The sequence below is a fragment of the Anas acuta genome, chromosome 1 (assembly GCF_963932015.1).
Source record: "Anas acuta chromosome 1, bAnaAcu1.1, whole genome shotgun sequence".
Taxonomy (NCBI): domain Eukaryota; kingdom Metazoa; phylum Chordata; class Aves; order Anseriformes; family Anatidae; genus Anas; species Anas acuta.
The window spans coordinates 54,122,963-54,139,196 of NC_088979.1; the positions used below are offsets into that span (position 1 = coordinate 54,122,963).

At 41.1% G+C, this 16,234-nt stretch overlaps 1 protein-coding gene across 9 annotated transcripts in view; it reads left to right on the forward strand.

Annotated features, from left to right (window-relative positions):
• Window positions 1-12,827, forward strand: part of MBNL2 (muscleblind like splicing regulator 2) — a 108,532-nt gene extending 95,705 nt beyond the window's left edge. For all 9 annotated transcript variants that reach the window (XM_068677244.1, XM_068677268.1, XM_068677257.1 and 6 more), the window contains one exon: window positions 9,867-12,827. In XM_068677244.1, coding sequence (XP_068533345.1) covers window positions 9,867-9,881 — 15 coding nt within the window. In that variant the 3' untranslated portion in view covers window positions 9,882-12,827. The remainder of the gene's footprint in view (window positions 1-9,866) is intronic.
• The last annotated feature ends 3,407 nt before the right edge of the window (window positions 12,828-16,234 follow it).

Consider the following 16,234-nt stretch of genomic DNA (forward strand, 5'->3'; position numbering starts at 1 on the left):
TATAAGATCAACAGGCTGTCTCATGCTAAGGCTTGTGATTATCTAGCACAGCTGTTTTAAATTATGCATCAGTGTTCACACTAAATTAGGTGGCAATTATGCAAATATTAATTATGAAATCGTTCGGTAGCCTTCAGTTTTGTGAAAATCTGTAAAAATACAAAGAAGCGAAAATAAAAATGGTTATGTTACATTCAAGTACCACAAACAAGAGAACAATTAAAATGTTTGCTCAGATTCAAAAAGTCATTAACGCTGTGCTAATGTGCCAAATATTTTGTGGGGATTTGAGGAGCCCTGAGCGGCAGCTCTCTTGGGCATGAGGGGAGCAGGGAAGTACAGCATGAAAACACCTCTCTTGGCCAGGATCGGTGTGGGACTGCCCAAAAAGGCAGATTGCCATTAGACCAAAATATCCTGTGGCACCTACTCAGCCCCATGCAAGCAAATTTCTTCGTCTGCATAGAGCAAAGCATGGAGTGACAGCTGCTCTTGCAAATAGAGCCCTGTGTCCCCAAAAAGGGTGTTTTCTCCAGGCTGTGCATTTCACCCCAAGAAGCCGCCTGCTGGGGCAGATGGCTGTTGTCAGAGCTGCTGAGGAGTGAAAAGGCTTTTTCTGTCTTTTTCTGTCTCCTGCTCCCTTTGCTCCTTGTGGAAACCTGCTGAACATGTAAACAAGGAGAAGAGCAACAATATGGTGGGGAAGTGAGTTGGAAATCTGGAAACGTCCTTGTTTGGATTTTTAAAAACAAACTTTAAGAAAGGAAGATGGGAAGGGGAAACAGATTTTATTTGCATCTTTTAGTGCCAGGATATAACATTACAAATGAGAGTCACTATGAAGTAGTGGTATCTAGAATTTTTTTGGCTTTTTTTTTTTTTGGCTGAAAGTTTTGGTCTAAAAATTCCAGAAAGTCCCAAGTTAAATGTTCCCATAAGAAATTCTGCTCTAACAGCATAAAGGGTCATTTGGGCATGAAAAAGTCCAAAAAAAAAAAAAAAAAACCAAAGGCAGAAGAGCAGGTTCTTTTCTCAGCACATTATCAGAAGGGATGCTTGCAGAGAGTGAGCCCTGGGCAGAATAGAGCTGGGCTTCTGGTGAGCCTAGGTGGAGGTACCAGCAAGCTTTGCCATCTGGGATGCAGGATGAACATCTCACCTGGCTGCATGTGAAAGGGCACTGAGTGCCAACACCAGGCTGGCAAAATGAGCCTCCAGAAAGTGTGAAGGTGGTTCCCAAATGCTGCTCCAAGCACTCAGCTTTGAAATTTAACTGGGCAACACCTGAGCATGTTGCACTCTGAGTATCTGCTGAAATCACGCTCTTCAAGGCTGACCGATTAACTTGGTTGGGTTGGCTGTGTCCGGAGTGGCTCGGGAACAAGTCCTGATCCCTAACACATTTGGGGGGAACGGTTAAAAATTTCCATTTCTTTCCTTTCTGATGTGTAGCAGCAACAGGTGCATTTACTGGTTTGCAGGGAGATTTGTTTTTTCCTAAACTGTCATTGAACATGAATATATTGAAGAGTAATTTCTCCAGGGAAGGTATTGGAATAGGAATATCTTGTCACAGTATGAAAGTCAAATTGAAACTGCTGCTGCCTATTTCAAGCTAGACACTCAAAAATCACAAGCCTCAATTCGATCAAGTTATAATGTTTGAAGACAGCAAGTTACATGTAAGTAGCTGTAACCTTCAGAATGAACAGTTTTCAGTCTCAAGAAGTGAGAGTTTTCAATCTTAAAACCCACAACAAATCTCAAGCAGTGTCAAGAAAAGACCCTTTGAATTGCCTTGAAACAACTGACATTATAAAATATATGGCAAAACTTTGTTTTCTTAAACTGCAAGTCAGCAAAGAAGCAAACGCAAAAATTTACCTTGGAAAATTTGAAGGAACTCTATTTTAAATCTCATGCAAAGTTTAACTAAGTCTTCATTTTACTTTTAATATTTCACTTTTTTTATCTCTTCAGTTTGGATAGACTGCTGTTCAGTGTAGATAATGAAGACTTCTGTCAGTCTTACTTGCAGAGTTTCATATTACATGCTCATACACAAGAAACAAGTGGGAAGAAATGAAAAATCGATTTACTTTTTTCAGTAATTCTGTCCCATCCCTTTAGAGACTGAAGCCTGGCTTCCCCTGGTAGCCTGCTAGATGGCAGTATCACATAACCTGAGCATTAAGCTAGGGGGAACATTTCTTTTATATAACAAAAATCTAGACATAGTTCCCTTTCCTGTTACAGACTGTTTTAACTTTCATAGTATTGCCATTAATACAATGGAGTTATATTTGAGATAACTTTCCTTTGTGCTCTTTCTTTCAATTATTCAACAAATGATACTTTGACAAGTTGAGTAAAAGTCTTTTGGGGCATCTATTTATTATTTAAACATAGGAAAAAAATTCTGAGGTCAAGCGATTTTGTAGGCATTTGGGGAAAAAATGAGTTAGTCTCATTGTTCTTAGTATGTATGCACAGCTCTTGTGAGTCCGTTGTTTTCCATCATAAAATTTTAACAAGACAGTGCAGTGCAGAGCTCCAGATGTACTACTTGCCTGGGATTCTGCTCTTTGAAATAATTGTGTCTGTACATCTACAGCTGCTGCAGCTATTTGCCTTTGAAATAAACTAATATCATATTTTTATCTTAGTGTGCAGTTTGTTGGATTAGCATTTTGCACACCAGAAATGTCATTCTTTTGGCTTTGAGTGTGCAGGAGGCTGCCCACGTAACTGCAGCGGAAACATTGCTTGACTTTATTTATTTATTTACTTACTTAGGTACTTACTTATTTATTGTACTTGCCATGTCTTTTGGCTTCAGGCAGAGGTCTGTTAACTTTGACAGCCTTCACTTTTGGCGTAATATTATGTGCAGTGCCACACAAGAATATGCAGGTATGTTTGTGTGGAATCGTAGAATGGTTTGCGTTGGAAGGAACCTCTAAAGATCATCTAGTTCCCACCTCCCTGCCATGGACAGGGAAATATGAAAGGATTCAGATAAGAAAAAAAAATTAAGGAAGCACTAAGTAGGTAAAGTCAGGAGCATTAAATTTGCCTCAGAGATAACTATAGTGAGTTTTATAAAACCAACAAAAAGTTCAGTAACTGAAATAAATATATCCTATTATAAGTGTCATGTCTCGTCAGGAACCTTGATGAAGAAAATGTGAATTTGATGCCTTTCTGTGTTCAAGAGAAGTTCTGGATGTAGCAGTGGAGCATCTCTTGCTTTGAAGGGAATCTGAATTGAAGAAAACACAGGTTTGAAGAAGGGTGCCCATATTCCTACAAGAGGATTGTGCACATCCCATAGTGCAGATTTTGAATAGCTTTGTTTGGTCTTTCGCTCCTTTGTGCTCTCAGTTCCTCTGTGCAAGCCCATTATGACAGTTTCTAAAGATCAAGAAGGTAAGGACAATGAACTAAAAATAGGAAGTGAAAAACACAGATGATTGCAGTAGCTCAGGTCTGCTGAAAGGTAGCATTGAGTGGCCATTCAAAACAGTCACTGTATGGGGGCTCCTAAAATATTACAGCAGTAATTTTCTCATTTTCTAGGTAGTCTGTCTGTTGCCTGCATGATTAGTTAAAATAGATTTTGGTGGAATGTGTTAAGAGTATTTTAGGATCAATTTCAAGTACTGCATTATTAATTATTTTAAAGAAGAATAAATAAAACCAGATTGCTTTCATTTTAAAAGCAACTAGTCCTATTTGACTGAAGTGAGTAAACACCTATTATGTTGTACTTAAATATTATAGAATATTATTTGAGTAAATACCTATCGAAGCTCATAAGCATGCTAAGAAGTTGGCAGCACCAGTGGGTTTGGACTCTCTTTTGGGACTGTGTGAGTATTAAATGAGATGAATAATGTTGAACCCATGAGCCCTTTGGGATCCCATAGGTGCCTTGATCTTTTCTTTAGATCATCATGAAAAGCTAAGTTCAGACAAAGTTTTTGCCAGCTTTGTAACACCCTGATGACCAACAGCTTGTGCCTAGAGTATGCTAGCAGTGTTCATCTCAGCATGGACATCTGACCCTCTGTTTTTTCCAAAGATCTATTAGCAACTATGAGCGTAAGAGTTCAAGTTTTGTGCCCAAAGTGCATAAATCAGGCATAAAAGAGCAAAAACCTGTAATCTAGTTTTAATGATAAATTAATCTTTACTATTTATAAGAGGCGACTCCTGTTTTTCCTTATAAAAGGAACTAAATATGCTAAGTATGCAGATTTGAGGAGATCATAAGATGTTCTCCTTACTCCTTCTGCAGCCCTAAGAACAAAGCTACTGTTTGTTGCTATATCTGACCCTTTGAATTCACACTGAAAAAGCATTGCTATAGGATCTTACCCAAAGAAACCGGACAGAATTGGCTTGCAGGGGTGTGTGGTCTGCATGTTTCTTTCTGGCTGTGACAACGTGCAGTTTTCTGTGCATTTGGCTGGTGAATATCCCATCAGGTAAAACACATAGACTTGGAAATGGACAGGTCAGTGAGGTAAGCCTGAGGTTGGACGGATGCATCAACACGGAGATAGATGTATTTGGTCGAGACAAGGAACAGAGGCTCTCGTGACAGTGACAAGAGCTTTGACATCCAGTCAGCAAGTCGGGAAGAGACTTCCCACGGGGAATTACAGCCCATGGAGAGCATTGGTGGGAGTCCTGGAGGAGTCCTGGAGGGGGGCATTGAATGACTCCATTTGGTGCTCCCTGGAGGTGCTGCTGCTGCAGCCATGGAGAAATAAGAGGTAAAAAAAAAAAAAATCCATCTACAAGGCTACATAAAAATTATACATGACCAAGCATAACTGATACGACGGGGATTGCTCTCAGTAAATGTCTGTATCTTTTCAGCCATTCAGGCTGAAACTCCTCCATTTCCACTTTTGATTGAGGAAAAAAAGAGACATTCATTTGGAAGACAAAGAACAAGGCACATACCACAAAAGAGCATCCTAAGAGAAAATGAAAACTAAAGAGATGGCGGCACCTCCCAAAGGCACGGAGAAATATAAATAGTCTTGGGTTTCATGTCAAAGGGAAGAAATACTAGGTGTTAGTTTTATTTTTAGAAAGTGAGAGAACTTATAAGACAGCCTGATATGAGCAGGCTGTCTGAAAATATGTGTCGTTTTTAATGTATACCCTACTTATATCTGACCATTCTGCTACTGGTGTGAAAAACATGAAAATAGAAAATGTCACTGTGGTGGGAGTCCTCTGCCCTGACGCAGGTGTCTACGAGTTAAATACCTCAGTGTGAACTGCTTGCCACAGACTCTTAACATTGGGTGGAGGACAAGAAGCATCATGAGTTTATAATTTGTCTCATGCTAAGATAAGTTGCCTGAGGTAGGCTAGCAAGATGTAAAACAGGGTGACCAGCTGAGGCTTGCCGTGTCTGAAATCATCTGAGATGAGTCTTGTCTGCAAAGAACTCCTCATACTGCATTGCTCTAAAAACGAAAGGCGGAGTAGTCTAAAAATGTTACTACATTGCAAGTTCATTTTTAGAAGGATAAACACTTTTTAATGAGGAGGTCAAGTATGATCTTAAATCCCACCATAGAAAGTATTAACGCTTACAGAGCAAAGTGTAACTTGGAGAAATTGCTTCAAAACTTCTTAGAAATCTTGGAGCCAGATGCAAAGTCTTGTTTTCCAGCTGATCCACCGTGACAGGTCTCTAAATTGAACAAGATTCTTGTGCTCTGAAATCGCACAGAAAGGTAAATTTTCTGTATTCGTCATTTTATGAGAAATCCAGAGCTGGAAACAAGTCAACATGTCAAGGAGTTTCATGAGTTGTATGCATGAAATCAGTAGTACCCAGTGGTAATTCTAGGGAATTCAGGTGATTATGTGAGCCATGCCAAGTGAGCCAGTGCACAAAATAAACTAGGGGTCAGAAAAGAGTTCACAAAGGTGGAATTGCCGCCTTAATTTAAAACAAATTCTCAGTTTTACCCTGTAAATCTTGAAACAATAACCCATCACAGCCTTCTTTGCGGGGTCCTGAGGGAACTGCCGGCTGACATGGAGCCATTCCCCTGGACCACATGGCAGGAATGTGTCACCCCTGGGAATCACCAGGGTTATCCTGGCTGAATTTGTGGATGCTCTGTATTGCACAGTGGGCTCAATGAGCACTGTGGCCATTCAGAGCTCCCGAAGGGCTGTCAACTTTTAAAAGAGCCGTGCTCAGATAGAAAAGAGAGAAAGTCTTGACATTTCGGAGGTGAAAAAGGTGCTTTTTACAGCTGGCAAATTTGGAAAAGCAAACCCTTCCTGGCAGTCAGAAAGCAGAAATTTAGCTTCACTCTATGTATATACTCATTTCAGTGATGTCTAGTAGCTAACAGTGGTGCTGTGTTAGTGATTTTATTCTACAGAGAGGCAATCTTTCTGGCACTTCAAGCAGGTACTAAGTGAGAAGGCAATGGAGAGAGTACTCTATGTCTGCAATTGCCTCAGAAAAAAAATGCCCTTTGCTATTATTAAATCTTCTGTGCATTACTATTCCAGATTGTAAGTGCCGGGCCATTCTGCTTCTGCTAGAAATAGTGTTCCTATTAGCTCTGTTACTGCGGTCACACAAAGTCTGTTTTCTGGCATGTCTGTACCCAATCCTGCAGACATTGATATGTCTTATCCATGAGAATTTGCTTTCCCATGCTTGGCTTGTCGACCTTTGTGCATGGAGCGTGGCACACACACACACAAACACGCTCATTGTGTAGCCTTATTTTTCAGGGTTTTTGTTGTTGTTTACACTTACTATGGCCAGACGCGCTATATCACATTGCTGTGAAGTTTAATGAAAATAATAGTATCACAGCCAATGTAATGAGTCATGTGGATGTGCACATGAGACGTAATCCTTCAAACAGAGAGCATGAAGGCTGCTGGGCCTCTTTGCAAGTAATGAGGGAGTAGAGACTGTAATAAGTGTTTGCAGGGATGTCCTTTGGTTGGTGTGGTCTGTGCAATTCCTTCTTTTTCAGCGTGCAATTAGCATGGAGCAATTAGCAGTGATGCAGACTTAGATAGCTTACATGTTCCATCACAGTTTATTACTTCGTTTGTAGATTAAACGGGAGAGGTTCACAGTGTATTTTCCATGTAAAGTAGCTTAGCATTTTATGTTTCTCCGTCAGACACAGTGAAAAAAAAAAAGAAAAAGGAAGAATAAAAAAACAGTTGCAGAAGCTGCTACACGTGTATGTAGCTGTGGTGGAGTTGTGATATCTTTGGAGAAATAGGGTGTGAAGATATAATTAAAGACTATGGGATGCATTTTACACTTTGTGGCTGAGGTTAAAAAAGAAATGTAGCTCCTCTGTTCTGCCTCCCTGGGCTGGAGAAGCTTCTTCTGAAGGAGAGACTTGAGGTTTTTTCCTAGGAGGACTCCTACGTGCACTAGAAATAGCCAAGGTGCAACATGCCCTAGTTACATCCCCTGCGTGCGTGGCGGGGCAGCGAGGAAGATGTGGTGGGAACGGGCTGCAGAGGAGCGCGGTGGGGAGGGCTCCAGCTGCCGTCTGCTCCTCCTGCACCCACCACCACATCAGCAGGCCACAAAAGGAAAGTGCCCGCCTCATCTTTGCTGTTTCCTGAGTGTTGAGAGACGGGGAGAAATGGCAGGAGTAGGGAGGCAATGGTGGAAGCCCTCACCTGGTCTCTGCCGCTCGCCTGAGCGGTGCAGGGAAGGGGTCCCTGCTCTTTCATGCTGCTGAGAGCCCCCTGTGAATTGCACCCAGGTCAGTGTCAGGGACAGCCCAGCTCTTCTCCCAAATTATAGCCCCCTGCCTCTTCTGTCCCATATTTTGGAGGAGCTGGGAGCATCAGGCTTGTTTGACCTTTCAGGACATCTCGCTACAAACCGCAATGATCTCTCTATATCCTTTCTCTGAGTATTTCTGAAACAAGGAGAAAAAAGTTATAGAAAAATGCAAGTCCTATCCCCTCAAAAATTATCAGGAGAGGTAGGCAGCTGCATTATCTGAAATCTTTTTTTTTTTTTTTCTTAACTGAGTAGATTTCAGGTTATGTTCCATTAAAACTGACATTAGGATCCCTTAAACACATTTGTGTGATTATGGCTAACCCAGTATAGATAAAGCTGCTTTATTAATTACATTGACATGTTGGGCTGTAACATGCTAAAAATACCAGTGCTGATAATGTTGGTCACCTCTTATTTCCAGCACAGCTCTGTTCTTTGTACTCCCTGCCAAATCGCAGTGCTGTAGATGGACCAGGATTATCACAGGCAGGGCTTTATTATTTCAGCAAAGGTATTTCTTTGTTATTACAAAAGGAAACAGAAGATAGACGATAAGCCAACAAACCCACAATGAGTGGAAGTCATTAAAAATATATGTCCTTGTTGTATGAATGGTGTATTTAGATGTTCCGCCCCTTGGAGCCGGCAGGTGTTCGTACAGGATCATTACAATGGGGCTTCAAGTGTCACCAGATTATCAGTGGCAATCAAAGATTACTTTTAGGCATGCCAGCAAGTCATATGGGGTCAGGGAGCTGAGTACAGAGAGCACGTAGTGATGGAGGGGGCTAGGGCTTTAGGTGCTCTACCTCAAGTGAAGCCCTCATTGCTGGTGCAGGGGTTGTGAGGCGCATTCGAGGTGGTCTCGGGAGTGCCTACAGCAAGTGCTTTCCAGGCAGCACTGAGCGTGTTTCTTTTCTGTATGTCAGAGGTAGTATGTTGCTGAAGTTATTTTCAAAACATCTCCTTTTTATTTTTTTCTTTTCCTTTTAAAATAAATATTGCATTGAGCAGCGGTCTGTCTGCATAATACACAAGTAGGTCAAAGTGCTGTCATGCCTGCCTTGCGTACTACCTACAAATACAGCTCAGAAATGTGTCAAGTGCCAAATTAAACAGGAAGAGCAAGCGATGCACTCCAATTCCTTGACTTGCACTTAGGCCTGGAGTACAGATTAGCAACGGCACGGTAAAACATCACACCCCTTGTCTCTGACATCCCTTCCACCGATAGCCATTTATATGGCAGGTGATGGAAATCCAGGTCATTTCCCAAAACAGCCAGCTGGCTGAGTCAGCTGCCTTCACATTTTGGAAGAGTGCTGGGCACATCCTGCATTCAGCCACCGCAGCACTGGAAGCAAGAGAGCTTGCAGCTGCAAAATGGTTGCCTCACCCTTAGTTTCAGGCACAGTGGAGGCAAATCAGGGAGGTTAGTGACCAGCTGGGCGCGCAGAGGTGCCATGACGACCATCCCCCTGGACCTCCTGCTGTGAGGAAGCATGAAGAAGCTCTCGGCTCACTGACCCGAAGATAACTTGTTAGGAAATTAGCAGTCGCTAAAAACACATTAAAAAGGCACTTTAGCTTGTAGAAAACATCCAGCCCAGTACACACATAAATATTTATATTATTTTATATATTTTTTTTTGCTTGATAGCGGTGAGTGGCCCTGCCTCCACCTCTGCCCCTTGCTGTTCCTGCCTGGGGATGGGGGCTGCCGAAGGGCAGCAGGCCCCGATGCCCTCCCCAGCCTCCTCACGAGGCACCGAGCCGGGGAGGCAGGGGCACCTCGCAGGGTGCCCTCCGGCTGGCGTGGCCCCCCTCTGACATTTTGATACCTAAAACGTCCCCTTCATGTGTCCTCACACACTGGAGGACGTGACGAAGAGGTTTGCAAAGCGCACAGGCCTCCCGCCCAGCGGTAAGGATACGGGAGGCCGTCTCGTATGAGGTGGATTTAGTCAGACCAGTGCCACCCGTGCCGGTGACCCGCTCTTTGAAGTGCCACCTGGAAGCCCCATCACACTTTCCTTTCTCTCCACAGATAATCCTGAAGTAATCAGCAGGAATGGGACGGAGTGTCAAGAAGCCTCCCTGCGGATGGCCAAGCACGGCTACTGTACATACTATCCTGTCTCCTCCTCTCTAGAATTGCCACAAACTGCATGCTAAGTAAAGAATTTGTTCTTACGGACAAATCACAAACTCTAAGAAGCTAGTGCTGCTATGTCATATATGAATATTAAATATGGTATGCTTACTATACTCCGACCTAAAATAGTTAACTACCTGATACCAGCTGTGATGTTTCAAGACATAAAGGGTAACATTTAGTTTTGAAGATTTTTAAAAACATAGTTTAATTCTTGCAAATATTGTCTTTTCTCCATAACTATACCTAATGGAAATGGTCCAATTAAGTTAGTCTTGAGAGATTCAGCGGTCATGAATCTTTCAAGCTCAGCAATAATTAATTTGTATTGGCTAAAAACTTATGCCAGTTGCAGGTTTAATTTTAACCCAAATTACGATTGGGGTTTTTCTTCTTGGTTAAAAAATCTTGGTTTTGCTCCCGCAGCAAGTTAACTCCAAGACAAAGGAAGTGAAACAAAGCCCAGTATCCTGCACATCACCCTGCCAGTCTAAAATTTTTAGCCAGAAATCCAAAGTAAAGCACAAATTCTTTAGATGCACATAGTTGGTGTTTGACTTGTATGGAGAAGTTGCATTTGAGTCATAGCAGAATAGCAGAAAAAAAAAAAAAAAAAGTTAAAAATTTTGCACAGTATGAACTTCATACCCCTTTCAATCCCCAAAAGAACAAAGTCTTGAAAATATTATTTTACGAGTATATTTATAATGTTTTTAAAAGAAACTTTGCAGAAGTGCCTAAATTTTGTCACATCAGACTTGATGAAAGTAAGCCTGATGCCAACAGTCAATCTTACCGGAAGCGAATAATCTCTCAAACTCATAGTCACATTACCAAAAAGATCCAAGCTCTTAAGAAGTAACTTCTATAAATGTAAAAAAAATCAAATGAAAAGACCAAACTAACAAAGGAAAAGGAGAAGAAGAAGGATGTAGGTGAAGAGATTTGTATGATACTCTAATTTAATTAAAATTCAGTTTAGTCACTGAGACTTCATAAGTGACTTTAATCTAGGTTATTAACTGAACACTAAGAATGTAGAATGAGATTCAGTTTAATAAATCATTACTGTATTTGCATTTTTTTAATTGGATTATAAGATTGTAACCAGATTAGAATGGAGAAAAATAGTTCTTTTAATTGTTTTTCTTTAAAAACATATTTTATGTCACAAAAGTATGAAGATATCTTTAATACAATTATATACATATTATATATACATACATACATATATATGGATGAAGCAGATTTTAATGTTGTTTACTTTTTTAAATACTTTGTTGATTTACAAGGTAATTATATATGTATAATTAAAATTTCATTTGTTTGATTTGAGATTTGTTTCAAGCACTATTGTACCAAATATTTCATATTTCACATTTTATATGTTGCACATGTATCACAGAAATTACATAGTTTTTAAATTATTGTTTAAAAAACAAGACAGCTGTTATAAGTGGATATTATGTATAATTGTTTGCAGCATAAGTTTTCTATGTGGACATTATTAGTGATTGCAGTATTTTAACTTAACCTCTTCAGATTGATTGTAAACTATTTTAAACTTTGGCAGCACTGCCTGTTCTGAACGACTGAAGGCACTAACCATATAATTATTTGTCTTGGAAATTATTTTCCAGGCTAAATCTTGTTTGTCCAATGTCTAATTACTATCTATTTATATATAAAGCTGGAGATTTGATCATCCGACAGAAAAAAATAATCACAATTCGATTGTAAAATTAACATAGTGCTTGTAACGTTGCGTTAGTTTTAATTTGTGGAAAAATAATGTATCTTAACTTGTTATTTAGCAGTTAAGGTATCACCATTATATACTATTAAAACACTAATATTTGTAGACTTTCTCAGTCATTATAACTAGGTAGTTGACACTGCAACTTGCCTATATCTGTCAAAGTTGTTTTTATTTTTTTATAATAGTTAATTTAGGCATTTGGGTAGCTTATTGTACAATACTAAATGGTAAATTATCCATGTTGTTTAAATATTTTATGTAGATAACTCTTCAAGACATTGTTTTGTGTGAACTTTTTATGTTTCAAAATAACTGTTATTCTATGTTTTTTACAATTAATCCAATACTACTATTTTTTGCCCATGGATGACGAAGCTTCAGATACATCAGGTCTTTCATCCAGATAAACTGACAGACAAAAAGAGAAAATGTATTTTTAATAAGAGATCCACTTTCCGACTTTATGACTTTGTAATATTCCTAAAAACTGTACAAGTACAAACCTATGCTAACAGTAAGGAGGCAATTACAGAGATGTGCAAATACGTGTACAACAGATTCTGCATTTTATTTATTTATAAAGTAATTTTATAGACTATTTCAAAATTTGGGAAGATCTAAAACTATTTTTCTGTATAAATATTATTTGCCAAAACTTTGTTTATATTTTAAAAAAAGTCTAATGAAAATGGTTAAATTTTAAATGCTTTGTTTAATTAAAAAAAAAATAAAAAACACACAAAAAACACACAAATAAACCCCCCCCCAAAAGAACCATGAGATGGGCCAACATAGAGACAGTGAATACTGTAGCTGAGGCGTAGTTTCAAGTTACTTGAGATGCCTCAGTGTTTATTTTCTTCAAACGATACAGCACCTCACCAAAATACCTTTTTGTTTGCCTCTCTCATACAGTATAATTGACAACGCTTACAATGAATACTTCGGTAACCGTTCGAGAAACCCCTCCATTTGCTCTTTTCCAGCATATAACTACTAGTGGTCTGTTAAATAGCCATTCTATTTCTGTTGTGACGTTAAATTCATTCACCCAATGTACAACCACTGAAATAAAAAGAAGCATTTTAAAGTGAGAGACGAGTCGGGCCTTTCCTTTCGTGGGACATGACTCTGACAAGATGGGGCAACAAAAATGGCCAAAAGAAAGTGGAGGTAGTCTTTTAAAAGCTTGTAATTTATTATTATTTTATTTTATTTTTTTACTTAATTGAATGTTCAAGAAACTACCTGTTAAGTACAATTCCCTGGTTCATGACACACACAGACATTTGGTGAGGGAGCCTGTGCTCTTCTCCTGCTGCAGGCCGCGTACCCACTGACCAGTGGGTACCACCGACCGCAGTACCAATATCCATGCCCACTGCATGCACCCTGCTCAGAGCAGAGGTTTGGGCATGGATTTTAGCCCCAGACAGTCATTTCATGCCCTTTCTGCCTACACAGGCCTGCCAGGGTGGCTCACAGATGGGTAACCACCAGGGAGGACTGTGAGCGCATTATGCCCCGTCCTCTTGTTGTGCCCACATCTCGGAGGGTTTCGTATTGACAGGTCATCCCTGTTAGGTACTTGTTCCTCCCGGGAGAGCAGCACTGCAGAGGAGTTACGTGCCCAGGAGATCACACAGCAAGCTTAGAGGCAGAGAAGGGATAAAACCCGCTGGTTTGCAGCTCCATGGTTTCTTGACACGATCTTCTCTGATCCATTTTTCAAATGCTTGAAAGAAAAGAAATAGCGATTCCCGCTCCCTTAGAAGCATGCCGAATCACGAAGGATTTGTGTCACAAGGTTGCATACATTGCATCAGCACGGGGCTGGCTTGAAAGGAGTCCAAGGTCGCAAGTGATGTGGAAAACCACCAGGTCAACCAGTCAGTTTGGATGTATCACAAAGGTACTGAGCCAGAAGCCTGCTGAGAGCAAGCATGTGGGATGGAGAACAGACACGGTGATGCCTGGCAGAGCTAGAGGATTGGAGAGTTAGAGGGCATTGTGGAGCAGCAGCAGCAAACAATTCAAATTCACCTCCTAAAGGTTGAAGAGCGGAAACCCTGTCTGTTTACACTGCCTTGTGCTAAACCTCAACCTGCAGTGACTTTCTGGACAGCTGTCAGCAGCCAGGGAGGGTCAGGACGTGCTGATTTTCTTGTGTAAAAATTGCTCTGTTTCTTGGCAACTTGGGCACTTGCAAAGCACTGGAGAAGCTCTTGTGGGAGGCACAAGCTTTGGGGCGCCCCACCAAACCAGTGGGTTTGTACTTCTCTGCGTGCAGTGTCCCTCCTTCAGATAATTTTTAGGGCCTCCAGAATGAACCGAGAGACTTTAGAGCCCTTTGGTATTCTCCACAAGGCAGCTGGCCGCGGGTTGTGTCTCAGCAGCCCGGCATGCCCACACGCACAGACCAGGGCCACCGCTTTGGTGCCAAACGCTGCCTCCCCTGCAGAGAGCAGTCCCCTTGCCCCAGGGGCATCGCGCTGCTTAACATCAGCCTTCTCCAGAGCAGCCTGGCCAGGTCCACGCTCACTGCGTTTGGCTGTGCATCTCCTCCGGCCTCACACGGTGCTGCCATGGCCACAAGGCATAATTATTATTTTCAGTATGGTTTTGTTTGTTTTTCAGTTCAAAGGTCTAAAGCAATCTGAGCCTTTTTTCTTCTTCTTCTTTTCTTCTTTTTTTTTTTTTTTTTTCTTTTCTTGGCCCACTGGAATTAATAGCATGAAACAAAAGGGTATGTGACATTTGAGGGGTCAGAGCCTGCTGGGATAGTTCTGCATGTTTGTATACAGTGGAGGAAGCCAAAACTGGTTCAGCCTTGTCCATGCTGCATTTTGGGAGTGTCTGTTGAGCAAGTTACCAAAGCAGCAGCTGGGGTTTGTTTCAGAAAGAGCTGTTTCGCTCCAGAAGAAAGCCCAGGAACAACACGACATTTTCTGTATTGTGGATGATGAAGGAAAAGGGACTTGTGAGCATGGTTGTTTGACAGCATGAACGTAGTCCGTACTGAGTCTTCTGCTAGAGGCATTTATTGCATGAATTCGTGGGACCCAAAAATATGCCTTGAATTGCTGAAAACCTTCCTTGGCATCTGATCACATGCATACCATGCTCTTTATGCCTGCAATCATTTCTCTAGCCAAGCCCTTTTTCGAGTAACCTCCCTTTTTAATGTCATATAATTGACAGTTCTGAGGGCTTTTCAGATGGATCACGATGATTTTTATTGCTCTTGTGCGGGGCGGGGAAGGGAAAGGGGGGGGAATACCATCTCAGCTGCTGCATCAAAGCAGTTACTATTTCTGGAACGGAGTGGATTTGAGCAAATTGTGATAGGTACAGGCTACATAGTCAAATTATCTGTGAATGAATAAATTACAGAAATGCCTTCTAAATTCTTATTCGCCTAGTTCAGTAATTACAGAACCCACAGAAACAGCAGAAAATAAATTACATGTTGTTTTATGAAAATACCTTCTGCTACGGGAGGAAAAAAAAAAAAAAAAAAAAAACACTCAGATATTTGAAAGGGAGAAATTGGTGTGAACCGCTTATGCAATGTAAGTACACGTGGCTTTATGATCTAGGAAAGCCACTGCACGAAGGATGCCCTGCCCCTCTCCTCTGCAAGGAGCTGAATTTGGATACTACTTGTAAGGAAAACAAATTCTGGTGAGTGCCCTCCTTATTCCAATTGTCCAAGTCACAAAACCACTCAGGGTGGTGCCTGCCTGGTAGGTCACTCCTTTGAGGGTCACAGGACCAACCAGGCGCTGGCCTGTGGTGGTGGCAAGGGTGACTGAGCACTGTGTTTACATTTTCCTTGAACGCCTCTCCTTTTCCTGGGGGTATAGAAGGGGAAGTCCTTTTAATTCCTTTATTTTTTGTGCTGACAGTCACCGCACTGAATGGCAGTGGAGCGTACTCAGAGATGCTGAAGTTGGTAGCTAACAGCACTGCTCGGGACTGTGAGCAAGCAAGTTTTTCTCACTCGGAAAGCTGTTGGGGTGGGATTCTGCTTCTTATCGGAAGCTGTCTAGTATCATTTCAGACATTGCAGGGTACCGACTTGGCCTAAAGCCACTGCTCTGGAGGAGCACAGATCTGGATAGATATCTTAACTCGAGTCTGCCAGCCCCTGCAGATGTCTCATACACTCCACAACACCTCAGATGGGTTTAAGCAATGAATTCCACTTGTTTTCACAAGGGACTGTCAATTGTAACAATGGCTTTGATGGATTTCCAAACAGGATCAAGCACAAGCCATCAAAAAATCACGAGATTGGCTTCAATGGTCTGATGGTTACAAATCCTGTTCTTGTTTGTAGGTGTTTGGAGTACTTTCAGCTTGCATATTAAAGCTTTTTGTTTTCTTCTTCTTTTTTTCTCTTACCTTGATGCCTAGAAATACTTTTTCTGTTAACTAAGATGCCCACATACTCATGGAGGTAAAGAGCAGCTCATAATGTTTTTGAGAAAGTCATGAA